Source organism: Rhizophagus irregularis, chromosome 20, assembly GCF_026210795.1.
Source record: "Rhizophagus irregularis chromosome 20, complete sequence".
NCBI lineage: Eukaryota > Fungi > Glomeromycota > Glomeromycetes > Glomerales > Glomeraceae > Rhizophagus > Rhizophagus irregularis.
Genome location: NC_089448.1, coordinates 3418128 through 3440560, shown reverse-complemented (window position 1 = coordinate 3440560; position 22433 = coordinate 3418128). Strand labels below are relative to the sequence as shown.

General features: G+C 31.5%; 3 protein-coding genes across 3 annotated transcripts; 2 read left to right on the top strand and 1 right to left on the bottom strand.

The window, feature by feature from the left end:
• Window positions 1–1242: 1242 nt before the first annotated feature.
• OCT59_013347 (uncharacterized protein) lies at window positions 1243–7249 on the bottom strand (the record flags this gene model as incomplete). Its single annotated transcript, XM_066140746.1, has 13 exons — window positions 1243–1846; window positions 1908–2028; window positions 2103–2409; window positions 2508–2601; window positions 2675–2919; window positions 2984–3192; window positions 3286–4098; window positions 4174–5871; window positions 6081–6172; window positions 6428–6759; window positions 6957–7065; window positions 7130–7184; window positions 7240–7249. 13 exons carry the CDS (start codon window positions 7247–7249, stop codon window positions 1243–1245), a joined length of 4689 nt encoding a protein of 1562 aa, XP_066001597.1.
• Window positions 7250–8525: 1276 nt separating this feature from the next.
• On the top strand, window positions 8526–8963 carry OCT59_013346 (uncharacterized protein; the record flags this gene model as incomplete). The annotated part of the gene is made up of 1 exon (XM_025310407.1): window positions 8526–8963. The coding sequence occupies one exon, from the start codon at window positions 8526–8528 to the stop codon at window positions 8961–8963; it is 438 nt and encodes a 145-aa protein (XP_025182706.1).
• Window positions 8964–9820: 857 nt separating this feature from the next.
• Window positions 9821–10434, top strand: OCT59_013345 (uncharacterized protein; the record flags this gene model as incomplete). Its single annotated transcript, XM_025325129.1, has 2 exons — window positions 9821–9957; window positions 10239–10434. 2 exons carry the CDS (start codon window positions 9821–9823, stop codon window positions 10432–10434), a joined length of 333 nt encoding a protein of 110 aa, XP_025182705.1.
• Window positions 10435–22433: the final 11999 nt, after the last annotated feature.

Sequence of the window (22433 nt, the reverse complement as noted above, 5' to 3'; positions counted from 1 at the left end):
TAAACCGGATCTATCGGTTCCACTAAAAATATCCGGTTTATCGGGATATCCGGTTTAGCGAAAAAATTTCGATATATTGAAAATCTATTATATTGAATTTTTAAAAAATTTTCATGCTAATAAAACTAATATAGTAGGACCCCGAAATATATATGTAGAGGTCAGGTCCAGAAGTGGTCCAAAATACGCATTCTTTCAGGGCCAGAATTACGATAATTTCAGCCATTATCTAAATTAGGAAATATTATTTTGGCTGGGATTATCCATAAAAGGAATGATCTACATGATTTTTTTGACTCATTATACGCAAACTCTGACCTGACCCTTTTATGTATATTTCGGGGTCCTAATATAGTACACTATAATTTGATTTTTTTCATCTAGTTTTAAGTTATAGAGGTCATGAAAATGAATATAAAATATTTTAATTGAATATATAAGTAATACTTAACTTCAGCCGGAATTAAGATTTTTATAATTCCGGCCAAATTTAAGATTTACCGCATCACGTTACTTAAATTTTATTGGTTTCCAGTCACGTGATCCGGTTTATCGAATCATTTTTACTATAGCTGGTTAGAAAATTGATCCGTTATAGCGAATATCGAGCTTTTACTAGTAAACTCCGGTATATCGAGCCTATTTTAATATACGTGATTTGGTTCCAGCAAAAAAGTCCGGTTTAGGCCCAAATCCGGTTTATCGAATATCCGGTTTATCGAATTTCACTGTGTACTTAGGAAGCTTCTCAAGTAATATGGCATTTTCTTTATAAGTTGTAAGAGTTTTTTTATGAGCTTCAGCTGTGATATGTTCTCATTTTTGTTGTTTAGAAACTCTAATTCTTTTTCTACAATCTTTACATGAAACTTTTATTGCATTATTTTCACCTAAAAATTCAATTATATCTTTTGTTTGATGGCATCCTTTGAAAAACTTTAAATTTATATTCATTTATACATTATTGTCTGATATTGTCTTATTTTACATTTGATTATCACATTATGATTATTAATGTTTTATTTTTTTTACAACTCGCGTAAACGCATTTCTTTATTAAGGGGAGCGTGTAGTCACGTGATTTTTATTATGATCAACATGGCACAAAATTTAGGAATCCGAATCGGAAATTTTTAAGGGCGTCTCATAAATCCAGCCAGAATAGGATCACAGAATCCTACCAAAATTATAAAAAATATTTTATTTTTTTTTTTGTAATACAATATAAATTTTTTGTAACTCTCATTTCAATAAAAAACTCCAACACCGATTTTGTGCTATTTCTATGGCATTTTCGGTAATTCCTTCTATTATTACTTTACCGGACAATTGTGTAGAACTTGTACTTGTATTTACTTTTTTTAAATCAATACGAACTTTTACCAAATTTTTTATAATTAAATTGTCAAGTAAACGAGAAATATCTTCAAATCGCCGAAGAGTTTTGTTGTAATCTTGTTTGTAAATCGGTAAAGAACTGAGTTGCTTTTCTTTGATATTATTGTTATTTGCTTTAGCAAAAACATGAATAATATCGATAGGTAAAGTAAGTTGATTTCTCATTCCCAAAAATTCTGTCACAGCGATAATAACTTTCAGTAAATGAATTACATCATTTTTAATATTTTCAGATTTTGGAAGATCTTTAAAATAGTTTATGCAACAATCACATTTTGTACACCGCGGAATTTTGGAATCGGATTGCCATGAATGGTAAGCTGCAAGTTGTTGGGCACGACATTCATAAATACTCTCACAATAAGTAACCATTTCAAATATCTTCCTTTGCCCCTTGTTTAGATATTGTGTGCGTTCAAGAGATGTAGATTCATTATTATCGAAATCACTATAAAGAAAACTATTTATTAAATAAGTTTTTTATTTGTAATGAAAGAAATTCACAGTACCTTTCACGGCCTCCTGTAATTATGGTATATACAGTTTTAATATCATTTCGGGAATAAAACAAAATGCTTTGTGCTGGATTTCCATCACGACCTGCACGTCCGGATTCTTGTATAAAATTACCTATGTAATAAAAAGAAAAAGGTAAATTTTCTTATAACTGATATTTTAACAAATAATATACAGTAAATCCTAACTTATACTAGACGGAAATGTATAATGTACAACAGTGCGAATATTAGGTGAATTTACGCCCAACCCAAAAGCATTTGTTGCTATCATGACTTTTAGTAGTCGAGATTTCCATTGAAGCATAACTTGATCTCTTTCAAAACTTTCAAGACCTCCGTGATAAGTGCCAATTGCTGTGCCTTTTAGTTTGTCTTGCAATAAAGGTAATATTTCATTGCATATACCTGGAGAAGAACAATAAATTATGCATTGACCATCACTAATTTCATTAACAATTTTAGCTATTTCCACTAAATTTCTTTCACGGGTACTCTTTTTTTCACTATATATTCAATTTCAGGACGGGAAAAGCATGAACTGCGAATCACATTAAAGTTTACAGAATTAATATTGAGGTTTTGACGAATTACTTCTGCATCATCTTGGGAACAAGTGGCAGTAAGAAGTAAAATGGAAGTGGATGGAAAAAACTCTTTTAAGCAGCCTAGCTTCCCCCATTCAGGCCTAATAAAATAATGTAAGAAGTTTAGATTAATATATATATATATATATATATAAAAGAAATTGTAATTCTTACCTGTAATGGTTATATTCCAGTATACAATGGGCTTCATCTATTACAAATCTAACGCCTATTTCTCCATGAACTTTTCTTAACATATTACGAAAACCTTGATTGAGCATTAGTTTTTCTGGTGTTATCAATAATATTTTGAGCATTTTACTCGCGATTTCTTGAAAAACTTTCTCTTGGTATTCCAATGATTGTCCTGTTGTTGCGTAAAGCCCTGCACATGGTATTCCAACTTTGATTAATTCGTTCTGAAGTAAAGATAAAGGCAAGTTAATATTTTTAAAATATAATCACTAAATCTTACACAATTACCACTTGATCTAAAATTAATGCTTTCAAAGGTGAAATCACTACTGTCAATCCAGAAAAAATCAAACTGGATGCTGCGTAACAAAAGGTTTTGCCACCTCCTGTTTGAATTAATGCAAAAACATCCTGACCTTGGGTATATGATTGAATAACTTCTCGTTGATATAAGCGGAATGAAGAAAATTGAAATATATGTTGAAGAATAAATTGATCTGGAGGAATTATTTGAACAGGTAATTTTGAAGTTGGTTGATATGATTCATTAATAATTCTATCATGGTATCCCATTTGAATATAATAATTACATAATTTACATAAGCCACTAGATGTGTATTTGGGAAAAGAGCGGCAACATATACATTTGACTGTAGTGGAAAAGTTTTTGATATAACAAGCAAATGAGGGTGTAAATTCTTCATATTGTTGTATTCTTTTTTGAAACTGGCGACCATAAGGTACTAATTCTTGACTAAAGTCAAAAGATTCTAATTCATTTCGTTGATTTAATATTTTTTCACCTTTTTCTTTTGTCTTTTGTGCTAACTTTTCATTATTACGTTCTCTATTTGCCTGTCTTTCTTCTTGTATCTTCCTAATATTTATTATATCATTCTCAGAATAACTCCCCACTCCTACGGTGTAAATAAATTCCAAAAGATTTGCAATTCCCTCATTGTTTTGGATTACAGCCAGAGAATAGCGAGCTGCAAATGACTTCCAATAATCAATTAATTTAGAAAGATAAACTAATTTAGTTCTATTGAATGATTCATTAGATGAAGTGCGAATTTCTGTTACTAAACCTTGGCCTTTTGGTAATTGAAAGATTGTAAGTAAAAATTGGCGGAATGCATATCGTTGATTTTCAGTATATGTAATTAGATTAGGTTCTTTCAATTCAATATCAGGATTTTCTTTGATCCAGCAAACCTCTGGCCAGCATAAAGAATGATTGCCACAAAGATGTCTAACTAATCCCTCTACTTGAACATACTTCAATTCATCTTCGCTAGGAGTATCTATTTCTTTATCAGCTTTTCTTGCACCAGCAGCATAAATGCATCCATTAAAATACTGCATTATCACTTGCTCAAAAGAACGCCACTGTACATTCTTTACTATAATAAAAATAAGGTGAATTTAGTTAATAATTAAATTCCATTTATTGAATTTATATTTTTAAACATACTGACCAATTTTGCTACGTATTAATTTTGCAACATGTTTTAAGTCAGCAAATATTTGGTTAACTATTGCTACTGTGCCGAGTGTTTTATTACTTTCCAAATCTCCATCTATTCCGATATCAAGTAGCAGATCAAATTCTTCCAAAATTGGTGTAACTTTTTGAAGAATAGCAATTAATATCGCGTGTTCCATTTGTCTGGAGCTTTTGTCATGATTGCCCTTATGTACAATAACACTCTCACCATTTTTCTTGCATTTACGCGATTTTTTAACAAAATAAAATCCAAGAATGGGTCTGTGAGGATATCCATCTAATTTTTTTGAAAAGATAAATTCTCTGCTGGCCTGATTTGCATTTCTTACATGTGACCATGACACATCAAAACTTACTGGCAGAATTTTTTCATTTATTTGCTTTATATATTCACATGTCAATCGAAGAGCTTTGTTTGCACTTTCTTCTGCCTTTTTACAAATCGGATGGAAGATTTTTTTTTGATTTTCATGGTGAGATTTTTTGGTAAGTTGCTGGGTTATTCCAAGTGTTGCTAATATCATTTCAAGTGATTGACGATTGATTCCTCCTACTAATCCACTACTTGCCACTGCTAAAGAAAAGTTTGAAGAAGTTTCATTGGAATATTCTGTATATTTCCCACAATCACATGTAATTGAAACTTTGAAAGTGAATCCTATAGAACAAACACTATATTGACGTTTAGAATCAAGCATTGTAAAGCATTGCGAACATGGTTGAGACAATACTAGTCGGAGGAATTGGTCTGTATTAATGAGCATAGTGGTACCTATATTTGATTCTTGTATTAAATTTGAAACCTTACTCTCGATATTTTCTTTATTTTCTTGTAGGTTAACAATAAAAGGATTCATTGCCTGTTCATGTTCAACTAATTTATTTTCTGTACGCTTTAATTTTTTTTTCAGATTTCTTTTTTCGTTAAGTTCTGAAGCATATTCACATACAAGTGCTTGGGTCGATTTAGGAGTCATGGGAAGACCATTAGAACTGATTAAAATACCCGAATTGATTTTTACTGTATTAGAAGTTGTTGAAGTAGATATATTATTTTCTAAATTTTCACATAAACTACTTGCTTTTCGTTTCATTTTATTTTTTATTCTATTTGTAGTTACAATCGCATTATGAGCCTGTTTAACTTGAGTGAATAAATTTGGAAACGTCATATTAATTACATTCCTGAGTTGAATCACAATTTCCAAAATATTGAGTCCTATTAAAGCAGGAATTGAAACGCGACCATCTATATTGAGATAATGAATCAATCCATGAAAAAAATTACGATGGGAGGATCTGTGTACACAATCAGTAAGAGAAATATCATCTTCATAATCTTCATACATATAAATTAAATTATTGTTGCTGTCTTTAGTAATTGCAAGTCGTAAGAGTTTTTTTTTCCAAAGAATTATTACTGTATAACCAACTAATAAAGGAACCCAAGTACTTGTAGAGTTATCTTTTGGATAATTATGTACTGTTAAAGCAAGGTATGGAGTAGTTGTTGAAGAACTAGAAGTAACAAGTTCGTTGTGTATATCCAAAGCTTCCAAAGGTACGGATTTGTCAAATACAAGCCAACTATTATTATATGGTCGCTGGTAACTTTCGAAATGCGGATTCCTTTGGCATAAAATTTGATACCATTTCCGTAAAGGCATGTCTAAATAGTAGAATAACAATAAAGTTAAAATTTGGAAAGTGTAAATAATAAATAAAAGCATAATATCATTTTTGAAATAAAATTTGGGTAACTAAAAAATCCCGGCAAATAGGATTCTGAACTTTTATATAGCGATTCTGAACTTTTTTTGAACTTCTTTTGATATTTTCTTCTAAAATATAATATGTAAGTCTATATAAAAACTGTACCTGACGAAACTTTAGGTTCTAAAAAATGAGAAAAAGTGGTTTTTATTTTTATATTGTTTATTTGATTATCACGTTGACTTTGACGCGAAAATCTAAAACCGCAGAAAAATTTTTGACGCCGATCAATCTTATATTAAAAATCACGTGACTACACACTCCCCTTAAGTAAAGTGCAATAAAAAAGCAAAATACAAATTGAACGAAAGAAATACATTGAAATTGATGGCATTAAGCACCAACAATCTCTCCATACCGAGCGTTTCAGCCTATCGCTCGGTCCCCATCTTTAACTACTACCCAACTACAATGAAACTACTTATTAATGTGTCTGCGTCTACCTCCTCTACCTCTTCCATAAAGGTTTACCTCCCCTTTTTTTGTTGATACTTACTGTCCACCAATTTCCTTCGTCACTCTCTTCCTCTTCTGCTTTACTCCTATCACCTTGCTTACCCATAACCCGCTTTTTGCCTTCTTTTATATCTTCTTCATCAGAAGATGAGACTGCGAAAGGGTTAGGAACTTCTCCGGTCCTTTTATATTTCCGATCGAATTTTTCTACCGTATTATATTCGTACATCTCAATTGGAGTCACTGTTTTTATACTTTTTATCTCTACTTGTGCTGCTTGTGCTGCTTTCTTTTCCTCAAGTCTGCAACTAGCGCTGTGTATCCATTTCTACATTTTTCTAACCATTATTCTCTGTATCCTTTTCTTTTTGGGGTCTATTCTCTGCACATTCTCCTCCTTGTTGTTTTCATCTCTTAAATCCAAAACAATTTCCACAACTTTTTCTGGCGAGGTGTGATTATTAGTGAAGTTGACACGCTTTGTAATAGATGTTCATCCAACAAATTTTCCCTAAATTTGTTTACCGTGTCAACAACCTCGTTTATACTTACACTTTCTATAAATGCTGATGTAGCAACCGTATGTTCCTTCTGATTGGTAGATTTCTCCTCGTTGCCATTCGTAGGTTTAGAACTAACAAGAACACAACTTGACTCCCTCTTCGAGATATTTTTCGTTGAGCTGTCTAAGCCCTTACCGTGAACAATCTACGTCCTCATCCAAAGCGATAGCCGCATCCAATTGAACTTTATCTTTAAAATATGCAAGGAATACTCATTTTTTCCAAAACGTGCCATTTTTTCATACTCGAAAGCATAATTTTTTCTAGCCACGTCTTGATAATAACTCGTATGAATCACTTTGTATGCCATCCATTTACATTTTTCTTTTATAGTTTTGATTGTGTATTGTCTTAGGAACCAACGAGCTATATCACTTTCCTATTTTTTTCGCTCTTTCCCAATTAAAGTTGTACTTTCTATGTCCCCCTCGCAAATTGTTCCTCATAATCATCCAGTAAAATGATTTCAGCCCTTACCGATTGGTATTTGTAATGTTTTTTAACTCTAATTCTATTTATATTTCCTAGCTGTTTTATGGCTGAAACCACTTCACTTTCACTATACCGTTCTGGTATATCGTAAAACATTATGTCACGTGATGATGTACCTGGTACCCTTGAATTTTGTAAAACTGTATCCTGATCGGCCGGCTTGTGTAGCTTAATTTCTTTGTTACCACGTTCTTTCTTTTTCGACTTTTTTCTTTGTTCATTCTGATTTACATGACTGATCTACTGTCGATACAATTTCAAAATTAAATATAAATAAGCACCTTGAACTTGCTCAAAAAGCTCAAAAAAGAAAAAAAAAAGAAAAAAAGAAAAAATTGAAAAAAATTAATAATTGAAAAATTGTAATAAAATTAGAAATTTTGTAAAATATTGGTTTTACTGTTATACTTTTGATTTGTACTAATTATGTAAGTTTTATAGGCAATGATTGAAAGGTCAAGTCGTAATGGTTAAAATTACATCATGTCACATGATTTCATATAATTAACTAAATAATATAATTTGCTGAATTCGAATTTAAGAAATGTTTATATGATTTAACTAGCGATCTGCATAAGAATCGGTTAAGGATATATTGTACTATATAATATGGTGATTTTCATAATTTTTGAATCCAACATTCCTTCTAATTAAACATTATTTATAAAATGTTATATTAGAATTAGCAATTATAGTTGATAAATATAAATGCTTATATTCCTTTTTGAATTAAGTTTAAAATAATTTTTTCTTGAAAATAGTTAGAAAATAGTTAATTATAAAAGATAAAATTTCATTTCGTGAATTTCCTGTGCACTTTGGATTCCATTAAAAATAGTAGTAAATTTGTCCCCGATTCTTATATGGATTGCGAATTATTACAAATCATGTGATATGATGTAATTTTGGGCTATTTTGACAATTTGACCATTTTAATTTCGGTTCCATGTATAAATCTTTAAGATGTTTAATCATTTTGCTTTTTCATTATAAATAACAAATTTGTTTTATTTTACAGATTATTGAATATATTTTTAAAATGAGACGAGAAAAAAGACCGACTAAAATAGACTTTAGATACATTATCCGTATATTTGAGGTTTTGATTGATAGAGAAACTTATGTTGAATTTAAATGGATGAAGGCATCCTCAAGTGCTATTATTACAATTAAAGAAGCTAAGAAATATGGTTTCAAAAAAAATATTGACGATTATTTGAAATATAATGAAATTATTAAAATAAATAAAATGGAAAGTATTGATAGTGGAAAGTTAGGCGACATGCCCAAGTATTTCTGTACTAACGAAAATTGCTACATGAAATATAATAGTTCAGCTGGTCGTGATCAGCATGTACTTTACGTACATATAAAAAAAGTAAAAAAAGGAAAGATAAGACAAGCGATCAAAGATGATAAAGAAAAAATGAAGTTAATAAAAAAGATTGAAAATGAGAAAAAAAAGAAATTTTTTTAAAATATTATTTAATAATCATAAAAGTTTAATTTAATTTATTAATTTATTTATTTTGAAAACTATAAATAATTTATTTCACAATTATTACATATATATTATAATTTATCTAAATAAATAACTTATTGTTAACATTTAATTGATGATGTGATTTTTTTTTATGTTAAATTTATATTACTTTTTACTAAATTTGATAATGCAAAATCTCATTATCCTTTTAAACCGCCTTAATATCCTCAATATTTGATTTCCGACTCTTTTTTATTTAATGCAAGTGTACATAAATAGACTTATATTGCAAAGAATTTAATAAATATTATTTCAAGGAAATGTGGAATATCATGATTTTCACGGCTGAAATATATGAAAAAAAACTTTCTCTGACACCAAAATTTTACGAAAAAATTAAAAAGCAATTTTTATATATAAAGCTTACAAAAATGACTGACGTCAAAGTTTTATCAAATAGAGAGAGTTTAACAAAGTATATAGAACTTTTTTATAAGGGCTTTACGGACTTGGAAAATAAATATTTGTTCGACCTATACGATATTGATGACGACGATGATTTTAGATTAAGTAGTTTCGAAACCGGGTAGATATGCAAAGGGACTCTTTGCTGGAATAGGAGAATTCAGTTTGTTTTTCAGTTTTATTCACAATAAAGTTAGGAATTGAAATTTTAAAGAAGATAATAAAAGACATGTGTGAGAACGTCTCTGAGGCGCAGTTAACAATTAACGACTTCCGTAAAAAAGTCACGTGATTTTTCGTGACATTTTTTTCAGGTTACGCTGGGAAAGTCACAATTAACCAATCATTTCTTCTCAAGCTCACAACGACGAAAATGAGTCGAATAAATGGAAAGAAAGAAGCTGGAAGACGAATTGGCAGAGAAAATACGAGCAATAGAATCGAAAGAGGAAGAGATAGTCACACTTAAGGAAAAAACTAAAAAATTGGAAATTGATGTAACAGAGCGGGAACAAATTATTTTGTAAGAAAATAGTGAGTTAATTAGAAGAAAAAATTAGATCCAAATCAAGTAAACCGGAGACACAAGCGTCAAAAAATGGAAGGATTGACAAAATTCAGGTTCAAAACAATGATTATTTGGATAAACATTTTGCCGAACAATCACGTGGTCTCAGTTTTACGATTTTCCTGCTTATTGGAAGGATAATGAAATATTCGATACTCTGAAAAAGGTTGGATATCTAGATACCTAGAAGTAAAGAAGAACACGAAGATTTTTAACAATATTAATAATTAATTTAGTGAGCGACTAGATAAAATAGAGAAAGAGACAACGACAACAGAGACAAGTTCAAGAAAAGGGAAAGATAAAATTGTGGAGCCAGAGGAGGACAATATGAATGAAAACAAGAAACTCGCAATGGCAAGCCAGGGCACAGAGCTGATTATGACAGCAAATAAACAATTTTTCCCGCCCCAATTAAACAAAATTAGATAATAAGGCTTGGGTTGAAGAATCACATGGTGTGAGTGGAGAATTTTCGTCCATATTCGGATACGTTTCCATCAATGCAAAGGGTAGATAGAATAAGTTTTATTTTATAATGTATTAATTTTATTTTGTTTTTCTTTTTCTTTTTGTTTTTTTTTTTTTGGACATTCACAAAATTTAGGATAATTTTTTTAGAAATAAGGGATACGTTATATGCAAATTAGTAGCCCTGTGAAAAATAGGAAATTAGAAAAACATAGGAAAATATTAAAAAAATCAAAAAAATTAGTGAAATTTTTAGTTTTAGTAATAGTATTAGCAATGTTTATAACAATTAAGAAAAACCTATGATTAATTAGTTATTAGTTAGATCATTTAGATTTTAGACTAGATTGCGGTCAGTTATAGAGCCTTTTTGTATATTTTATATATTAGGTTCTAAGTATTTTAGGTATTTTGTATATTTGGTTAAATCTTTGATTTAATCTTTGATTTAATTAATAAAAAAAAAATGCGTTATCATACTAATCTTAAAAAAATTTTCACGGCTGCACCATGAAAACCATGAAAACCAGAAATAATTATTACTAATATATAATAATTTGCCTATTCTTTTATTGGAAGTTAAAATTAAATATAAAGTAATGGTCTAATGGAGAACAGGAATAAATATTCGTATAAGCTCGAAATATTTTTGTAACATCATTGCAATTATTTAATTTTGAAAAAATAATTTAATGTTTAAGAAATGAAAGAATGAAGTTAAATTAAATGTTGATGAATCGAAATATATGTATAGAGGTCGGGTCGTAGTTCGTTGAACGAATTCCTCCAGGGCCAGAATTAAGATAATGTCAGTCAGTATCTAAAAAAGGTAATAAAATTTTGACCGGCATTATTCATAAAAGGCAAGTGCGTCATTATTATTTTGCACTAACCGATAACATGGTAAATTTTATAAAATTTTCTTTTTTTTTCAGTATCTATGCAGCAAAATTAATAGAAAATTTATAATACGCAATTACGCATATTAATAATTACCGTATATATAAATAACTTTGAATTGATATTTTATTTTTTAGGAATTTCAATGATAAGTTAAAAAATACTTTTAAATACACAATTTTTATATTCAAATATAATTATTGATAATTTTTGTTCTACAATTTAACTTAATTTAACTTTATATGTTTTAGTAATACAGTAATATCATAGGCAATATATTCCTGTACGACCATTGAAAAACATATTAATAATCAAGAAAATGAAAATTTTCAACAAAATATAAATGAGTATTGCGAAATATCACCGCTGGTGATTGTCACCTTACCAGAATTAGGGTAGAATTTTGGACAGAATTAAAAATGTCATGAAACTCCGCCCATTAATATTTGCTAATGCTGGTGCGGTGAAAATCATCTGCGGTGAGATTTAGCAATGCCCAATATAAATTACTGCAATTTAAATCAAAAAAAAAATTATTCTTATCGTTTTTATTAAATCATCAAAGAAAAGTATTTATTAGTTGATACACTCATGAAGAAAATTAAAATGTGCCATGTTTTATATATTGATAAATGTAAAAAGTTTTAGAGCGTGTAAAGTGTGAGTATATGTTATTTATTATGTTAAGTTTCAAAAATTGTCATTATTTTAACATGTTATATATATAAGTAAAGATTTTTTTTTCCATTATTTCGCAAAAATTCTTTGCTGCGGAATTATAAATGATTTATCTGTTATTATTTTATCATCAAAATATGTGAAAGATTTTTTTAAATAAAAGATACATATACTATAGTTTCTTGTCTTTTCCAGTAATAAAAGGACATTGAGAATTTAAATTATGACCGGAGCATTCAAACTTACTTGACTATTGACGTACCATATATATAATAATTATTGTAAGTATTGTGTTATTGATGTAACCTAGTTAAATTATAAAGAAATTGTAATACAGGTACAAAATTTGTATAATGTAGAAAGCATGTTATGAACCGAAAAAATTATGGCCCAAACTAATGAATGATCTGAATAATTTCTATCTTTGGTTAAATGTACAAAGAATAATTTTTTTTCTTTTATTTCGGAAAGTGCAATAAAATTTTGAAAATAACCCAATGATAATTACAAAATATCACAAACGGAGATTTTGTTACCAAAAACTGTTCGTATTATACGATTTAAGAATGGGCTAGTGAAAATATTGATATTGATAAATTTATAAAATATACACTGTGTAAGTTAGAATGATATAATAACAATGAATATATGAGTATCATTTGGTAGATTTGGTATAAAAAAAATTGGTAAAGGAAAATTTGTCGAAGTGTATTATGCAACATGGATTTGACGGTAAATCAGAATATCATAAATATCATAACGAAATTTATCAAAAAGGTATAGTATATATATCTAAGAAAGTTGCTTTGAAATGGCTAAATGGATCACATAATATATCAGAATATTTAAATGTAATACATTCTTATAGTATATAAATTTAACTTATCCTATAGTAATAATTTAATTTAAATATAGTAAAGTATTGTGGATTAGAATCTTATGTACCAACAAAAGACCCAGGAAATGAAAAATTAGAATCTGCTAATTAGGGAAATCTTCTTCAAACAATCTTATTTTATGAAAAGATAAAATTGGATTAGATTCAACATAAATTAGGATATTTTCATAAAGATCTTTATAAAGAAATATCCTATGAGACTGTAATAATCAATTTCATATTTTAGACTTTAGATTATCAGGACCAGCAAACGAACAATTTAGATTATAATGTATATGGAGTATTACCATATATTGTCTTAAACATTGAGCCATAAACATCATCGCCCGATATTAATTTCATAGCTTAGTATAGTTATGGTTGAATTATCATCTGGAAACCCACCTTTTTACAATAAAAGGAATAATTTAGGTTTGGTATTATTCATATGCAATGAACTTAATCCAAATTCAGAAAATTATATATATAAATGTATGAATAATAATAAGAAATTTGAGTAGCATTTGAAGAAGCTGATAAAGAGAAACCAAACATCTCAACTTCATAATTCTTGTATGAAATAATATTTGATGAATTTGCAGATTTTGGTAATAAATTATTAAATAAAATTTTCTATTAGAACTCTTTTCATATGAAGATAGTAATAAAGGTATATTCATATTTAAATAATTGTCAACTAAATACAATTAGAAGCGAGGTGTTACAAACATAATTTATTAATACAATATTTAATTTATAATTTTAAGGTAACTAATAATATTATTTTATTTATGTATAGATAAGATTAAATATTTAATTTTTTTCAAATTTATAGATTTTATTTTATAGTTTATCTTTTGTTTAATTTTTTATTATTTTTTGAAAAAATTATATTGTTGCCATAGTTTAAATTTTAGTTTAATATATAATAGTTTGTTTTTAATTATTAAATTAGTAAAATTAATGATAAAATGATTAACATAGTATGTAATAATATTTGAATTTAGTATTTCTGATTATTAAAAAGGTTGTCATTGATGTTATCACAAATTAATATAAACTTTAATATAAATAAATAATTTCAACTATATTCATATATTGTACATGAAACCACTCCACTCCATTTTCTCCTTCTCCAATTCTCCATTACTTCTCTCCAACTGTTCAACCTGTCTTTTTAAGGATTTATTCTCAAATTAAAAGTCACGAGATATTTGTAACTTAGGTAATTTATAAAAAAGCAAGAAGTAATATTCTATGTAAGAAATAGATTTGATACCAAAATTCTGTTCAATTATTATCCCAGTAAATATTTTTTGTATAAATTTATACCAAACGGGCTCATTGGCTCAAAATTAGCTCAAATTTATGCAAAAATTAATCAAAATTTAAGCCAATCTAGAGCCAATTATATATGGATGAGCCCATTTGGTACAAATTTATACAAAAACTATTTACTGGGTATTTAATAAGACTAATATCAACTATTAGTCAAGTAAAAGATTAATGCATATAATTTCATGCTTTTTAGTATTTTTGCAGTTGTTGTTGTTAAGCTCGCCCATATTGAAAAAGAAAATTTTTAGAAAAAGAAAAGAGAATAAAAGAAAAATATGAAAATTTAGAATATTGAAAGATTGCTGATCATTTTAAATATTAAAAATTCCAGAAAATACCAGCATTTACTGATCCTATAATTTGGGTATACTTATTTAAATTGTTTTCAGTTTTCCTTTCTTTAAGTTGTTTTTGAAGGTTCATGAAAGATATATATATTAACATCTTTAAGATATCACTATTCGAAACATATACTAGGTATTAAGATAAATCTTCCTGACCAATCACAGTGATATGAATCATATGATGATCACATAATTTTGAGAAATCACAATTGAAATTATGCAATCAATTTTTACTAATCATTGCAAAACAATTAACATATTTGCTTTTGTTTAAATTATAAAATTTGTATAATACTTAATTAGGCTTAATGAAGTTCATGTAATATTTTGTAAAAAAAAAATAAACTCTCATTTCAGAAAACCATTTTTTTGAGTTTCAATTATCTTGTTGATAAAGAACTGTAGCCTGCATTTCCCATGCCTCTTTTTAGACTTTGTATCATAATGAAAGTTACTCATTGTTCTTTTGGAGAAGTTCTTGTTTTACTTGTTGTTGACATTTGTAAATAATACATCTTACCAAATTTTATATTCAGCTATGCTAGTTTCTTGTTCATGAAACAAAGTATTTTTTTTCATAAAAATTTTTTCTTCTTCATCATCTTTTGGATGGGCTTTTGCAAATATGATTTTTTTATTATCATTTTTAAAAGCTGAGAATGAAAATTTTAGCATATTTGGAATATTTAAGCATTCTTTGCAAAAATGACAATAAAAGTGAAGTGATAGTATTAAAATATAGTAATAGGTAAATAATAAACTTATTTCATTTTGGAAAATTGTATAATTTTCAAGATATCTATAATACTTCTAATTTAAATTATTTCTGATTCATTTGGTTTAGGACAAGTAGCATCACAAAAAGGCAAGTTAATATAGGGCTTAATTTCCTTATATAATTTCTCTTGTCTTTTCACAGAAAGAGGTTTAATACTGTTAAGCCAGTTCTTGTATGCTTAAAAATAAGCGTATGGGTATATGGTAAGCAGAAGGATAATTGAATAAAATAAATGTTAAATAATATTAATGAACGCAAAGTGAAAATAACTATATGTAAATATTAGTAAATGTATCACTGTCGATCAATTTACGAAGGTTACACAATAAAATAAAATGAAATTTCAGTCAAATGCGAATACGGTATTGCACACACAGGCATATACACTCAGACGCAATATTTGACTCACAAATATAACAAACTATAAAAATAAAAATGAGATAATTTATTTAATAAATGCTTTTATTAAAATATAACAGAATTATCTATCTTTACATTGATTTTAGAACGCATGTATTTATAACAAAAATAACTATGCTAATCATGTTAAACATATTAAATAAATGCTATATATTTAACAAATGTAATATGTTAAATATGTGTTATATGTTGCATATGTTATATATGTTAAATATGTTGCATATGTTAAACATGTTTAACATATTAAACATTCGTAACATTTGCAACATTCGTAACATGATCGTCGGTCACATGATTATTCGATTGACATCACTCCCTCCCGAATTTTCAACCCCGTTGAAAATTTCGACGGATTTTTGAACCAGATCCTTGTATTCTGCCGTATTGAGCTTCCGGATCATAGTGGGGGTCGTTTGGGTGGTTCTCATAATCTGTTCCACTCCAGAGACTTCAAATATGTAATAGGTTCGGATGGCAATCGTCCGGAAATGTATGGATAATTGTTGTATGAATTGACCGCGTCTTGTATTATCCCGAATTTCTACTTCTAGGAAATGTCCTAAATAATAGACATTTGCTAACATTAATATTCGGTCATCAATGCGCTTTGCCCTTTCTATAGCAGCATTGATTAAGTCGAATTTTTCTTCCAAGCTTGCAGCAGTCGTGTAGGGTGGCGGATATGCCACGATTTCGGTAGGCTGTAATTGTCGCAAATCCTCCAGGATTCTTGGATAAGCATTTATTTCGGTCATCATAAAATAAACAATAAATATAATAATAAACAATAAATGTAATAATAAATAATAAACAATAAATAAAAATAATAATAATAAATAAACAAATAAATAAAAAAAATAATAAATAAACTATATATATATATATAAATAAAAAAAAATAAATTTTTTTTTTTTTTTTTTTTTTAGCATACATTAAATGCATGCATTCATTATGTCATCAGTCATGCATTCATGCATGATAGTCTATATGCGTTGGTGATACAATTTCAACCATTCCGAATTTACCGGAACTTTTAAAATCTTTCCTTCAATTGTGCGCAATTTATATGCGCCATTTCCTAACATTTCATGCACATAATAGGGGCCTTTCCATCTTTCTTGGAGTTTCTGTTTGCCTCTTAGTTGACTTTGGTATAGCAACACAAGGTCTCCGATTTTAAAATGCACTTCGGAAAGACCTGCATCATGTTGCTCTTTTTGCTTTCGTTGCGCCTTGCATATATTATCTTGTGTTTCAAGGCGATCAACTATCACCTTTCCAGTAAGTATGTGAATACGATTAAAAAGATCATCCTGGAAATCTTCCCCAGCGCATTTACTTTGCGCAGTGGAAACAGCGAATTCTATTGGAAGCACAGCATCACGGCCATACATCAAGTAAAAAGGTTCATGCCGTGTGGTGCTATGGCTTTTCGTCCTGTATGCAAATAAAACAGACGATAGGTACAAATCCCAATCGTCTTTATTTGTATTGGCGTATTTGGCAAGGGCTTCACACAACGTTCGGTTGAAGCGCTCTACCAATCCATTAGTCTGTGGGTGATATGCCGTGGACAATTTATGCTTAACTCCAAGATTTTCACATAAGGAGTTTAGCATTTCATTTACGAAATGTGTCCCACGGTCGGTTAATAGCTCTTTTGGGCATCCGTGGCGGCATATAATGTCTTCGTAGAAAAACGAGACAACCGACGATGCCTTAGCGTTGGGAATTGCGCGGGCTTCCGGCCATTTGGTCAGGTATTCGGTTGCAACGACAATATACATGTTGCCGTTTTTCGTCTTAGGCAATGGTCCGACTATATCCATTCCTAGTCTATCGAATGGTTGTCCGACCTTTATCGGATGGAGAGGTTCATTGCGGCGATTTTTGCCTCTTCGTTGGCATTCATCGCAAGTTCGCACATAACGGCGAACGTCATTGAACATTTGCGGCCAGTAGTATCGAATTTTTATCCTTCGATACATTTCATCTATCGAAAAGTGGCCTGCTAATGGATCCGAGTGCATATGATATAGAATATCCTCTATTTCATTTTCTTTTGCAACTCGTATCGGTCTATTGGGGTTAACTTTATTCTTTTTATAAAGTTGATCATTCAAGATAATAAAGTATCTCGATTTTCGTTTAATAGAGGCACGTTGCTGCGTATCGAGGTGTGTTGGCATTGAGTGTGTCGTCAAAAAGTGTATGAGTGAGAAGTATGTGTTTAAATCCATGTTGAGTCAAAATATGGGTAATCCAATAAATCGGCGTTGTATATATGCAAATCGGGTGGTTAATAAAGTTTTTTAACGAAGATGTGTTAAGTTCTTATTCGGCTTAATGTATCGACGTTGGAGTGAAGTTTTCCGGGGCGGTTTATAATCTCAAGTTCATATCCATTTAAAGTCATTAGCCATCGTCCGAGTTTGCCAACAGGATTCGATAAGTTCATTAAATATCGTAACGCAGCGTGGTCCGTAATCACCGTAAATTTCTGACCATGCAGATATTGGTGAAAGTGTCTTACTGACCAAATTACCGCAAGACACTCGAGTTCCGTTATACTATAGTTTCGTTCGTGCTTGTTTAAAGTGCGACTTGCGTATGCTATAACACATTCGCGTTTGTTTTCGTCTTTCTGGGATAAAATTGCACCTAAAGCGAAGGTAGATGCGTCTGTATAAAGAATAAATGGCTTCTCGAAATTTGGGTAAGCCAATATAGGAGGCGTCATCAAACATGTTTTTAGCTTTTCAAAAGCATCATGTTGATCATCACTCCATATATATGGGGTGTTTTTCTTCAGGAGTCTATTCAAGGGTTCAGCTATCGATGAGAATCCCTTGACAAATTTTCGATAATAAGACGCCAGCGCGATAAATCCTCGCAGCTGCGTCAAATCTCTTGGTATGGGAAATTCCTTAATGGTTTTTAATTTTTCAGGGTCGGTTTGTATGCCCTCCCGGCTTACAACGTGTCCTAGAAACGGAATTTCATCCTTGAAAAAGAAACATTTTTCCGGACTCAACTTTAGTCCGGCTAGTTTTAATCGAAGAAAAACCTGTTCCAAATGTTGCAGGTGTTCTTCGAATGTCTTGGAACCCACGTTGATATCGTCTATGTATACCACAACATATTGCCACAATATGTCCCGTAATACTGTATCCATCAAGCGCTGGAAGGTGGCGGGAGCATTACATAGGCCGAATGGCATAACCATAAACTCGTAGGTTCCGAAACGGGTGATAAACGTCGATTTTTCCCTGTCTTTCGGACTAAGTTCGACCTGCCAAAACCCGCTGGCAAGATCAAGGGAGGAAAACCATTGACATCCGGATAACGTTTCCAGCATGTCATCGATTCTCGGCAAGGGATATCGGTCTCGTTTCGTTACTTGATTTAACTTCCGATAATCCACACAAAGACGTTTCTTGCCGTTTTTCTTTTCCACCACTACAACTGGTGAAGTCCATTGACTTTTTGATGGAGTTATTAAACCGGCGTTCAACAATCGTTGTATTTCTTCTTTTATGAACAGCTGGTTTTGATAAGATGTTCGGTAGAATCTTTGTCCAACCGGGGTAGCTTCTCCGGTATCGATTTTATGTGCAACTACCGATGTTCTTCCGAAGTCGTTAGGATCCCAGGCAAACAGATCCTGATATCGTTCCATAAAATCATCGAATTTCCGATGTTGTTCTTCGTCCAATTTTCCGGTATGAAATTTTCCTTTTTCAATTTCTTCATACTGGTAGTAATATTCATTACTGACGAAATTTCCTTCTTTTAATTCTTCTTCGATTTCTTGCGCCTTTTCCTGAGTAATATATCCGGCGTTACAGAATAGCTGCTCTTGTGTCTCCTCGTCGTCACTTTCATATTCTTCTTCCGATTCTTCTACGGCTTCTTCATCAACTTCCTTTTCGGATTCATCCTCAACCTCTTCTTCGGCTTCTATATTCGGTATCTCGATGCTGGTTATGTGGTGGGGCATTTCTCTACATTCGGTGGTCACTTCTAAAACCTGATCTTTCCACTTGATGGTCATCCGATTGTTGTTATAGTCCAGAACGGCCTTGGTCTTACGCAGCCAATCATTTCCGACTATAGCAGAATATGAATTAGCATCGGTGACAATGGCATCCATCGGAATGATGCATTCATGTATCTTCAACGGTATGTCAGTTACAGCGCCCAATGGTCGTCGACGCTCTCCATTTACATTCACCATAATAGTTTTTTGAGGCTTTCGTTATTTCCATATCTAAATCTTTCAATAATGATAAGGAAATAATACTTCCAGCCGATCCAGAATCAACGATCAGCGGGAATCTTATGTGTTTAATCGAGGCTTCACAATATAATGCCGAAGTTCGATCATCATTCGGTCCGGCGGTATTAGCCACCTGCATGAGATCTTCAACTTCGGAAACATTTCCATTATTCGGAATTTCATCATCTTTCTTAACCAGTTTTTTATCTTGTTCTTCAGTTTTTGTCCTAACAACCGGTTTTCTTAGCTGTTTGGCCACTGTTAAGCCGAACTTTGGGTTCATTGCCAGCAACTGGCCATTCGTAATATCGGCCTTTTGATCAAAGAACTGCTGCGGCGTATATGGTTCTACCATTTTGTAAATTGGGGCTACAGCGGCAGACTTTTTCTTAACCACCTTCTTAGGTTCAACTTTCTTTACTCCAGTCGACCTTATTGGTTGTTTAGATTTACCAGAGCTTTGTATGGTTCGTATTATTGTCTCTTCTTCCGGAGGTTTATCCTTTACGGTTCCAGTAGTCGGATCAAGTCTAGATTTGCTTCGGGTAGTTCTCGTAGCGGGATATGTTTCCAATAACGTCAAATTCGAGGGAATTGTTGTCTGGCGTGTACGCTCACCCTCCTGAGGTACGCCTCCTAGTTTAAATGCTGGTCTTCGGTACTTTCTTGCGGTACCAATTGGGCCAGCAATTGTTGTATCTGCGCAAGTTGGTCATTTGTATTTGTTGGTTGCGGGATATTATTATTCCTCGGAATATTATTGGGACGTCCAGCAACATTATTTCTATTCGGACAAGTCCTAGATATATGTCCCGGCTCTCCACATGAATAACATACGACCTGATTCGGTCTACCTTGCGTTGTTTGGACCGTCTGCTGCTGGTTGGCATTTCGGAAACTATTATTATTCCGATAGCCTCTATATCCATTACCTATCGACTGCACTTGTTTAGATAAATCCTGGATGGCCTTAAGTAAATCGCCGGTATGGTCTGTAGTTGTCATCGGCGTAAATTTATTGAGGTATGCGCTGACAGCGCCCTGATCCCTATGCGTTAACTTATACGCTTTAGCTCTATCCACCGCGCCATTCCACGTTTGATCATTGTGAGGCTTAACGGTGACATATAGGTCAGGCAATAGACCATTTACAAATTTCCGAGCCTTGATTGCTTCGGGATAGGCGAAAGCATTCGTCTCTACCCTTCGGTATAATTCTTGTAAGGCGGCGGCGTAGGTATTTACATCCTCGCCAGGTTGTTGTCGTCTTTGCTCTAGTTCTGTAGTCCAGATTTCGACTAGAGTCTGAGTCCTAAAAGCCGCTGGGAAATTCTGAATAAAATCGGTATTGTTATTATTGCCAGTCCATATAGTGATCTTGTTAGGGTTATTATTTGGTAGCGCCTGATTGGCATTCCACCATGTAGAAGCAGCACCCTTAAGATAGGCCGGTACCACTTCCAATTTACGGCCGTTTGCTATACCATTAGCATTGCAAGCTCTAGTAAAATCCTCCAGCCATGCGACCGGGTCCTGATTGCCTCCATAAAATGATGGCAATTCGGCCACCTTTCCTTCTCGTCTTGGAGGGTTGGCAATGGCCTGTGTATTCCCGACCAAAGCATTGTTGGTATTCGGCAATACCTGGGTTAGTGCTGCAATTGCCGCTCGTAATTGCTGAAAGTCCTGCTGGTTAGGTTGAGCCATATTAATTACCGGTGGGATTACTGGAGCTGGGTTATTCGGTGTGTTGTATATAGGTGGTAAAGGAATATGTAAATGGGGAATTTCTTCCTCGGAATTCTCTGATGTGGTATCACTTAAAACTTCAGGTTCTGGTGAGGTGGTAGTCTCACTGACTTGATAGAGAACTTCGTTAGGATCTTGCTGAAAACCGTTAGTTAGATTATAGGCGTTAATAAGGTCCTGACGCAAAAGAGTATAATCTATTGGTTCTATGTCAGTGTATCGGATACTGAACAATAGGTTATGTATGGCGTTGTCAATATCCGCGTTAGTGATTGAATAAGCAACCTCTTCAAAGTATTGTTGAGTGTATCGGGTATATTCTATGACTGGATAATTAGAAGAAATCCAATCCAAAAAGTGTTGAAAAGTAGGGGTTAAGGGGATCTCAGATGGGTAACAATTATTACACGATAGATCACGATGATAAGTGGCTATGTTATTTAGCCCTAATTGTCTATGTATAGCGTCGTGTATATCGTTGCGATTAAAATGGTTTTGGAACATAAAAGGGGACTAAAATAATGGGAAATCGGGATTCTGGCAGAAGGCACCAATTTGTTAAGCCAGTTCTTGTATGCTTAAAAATAAGCGTATGGG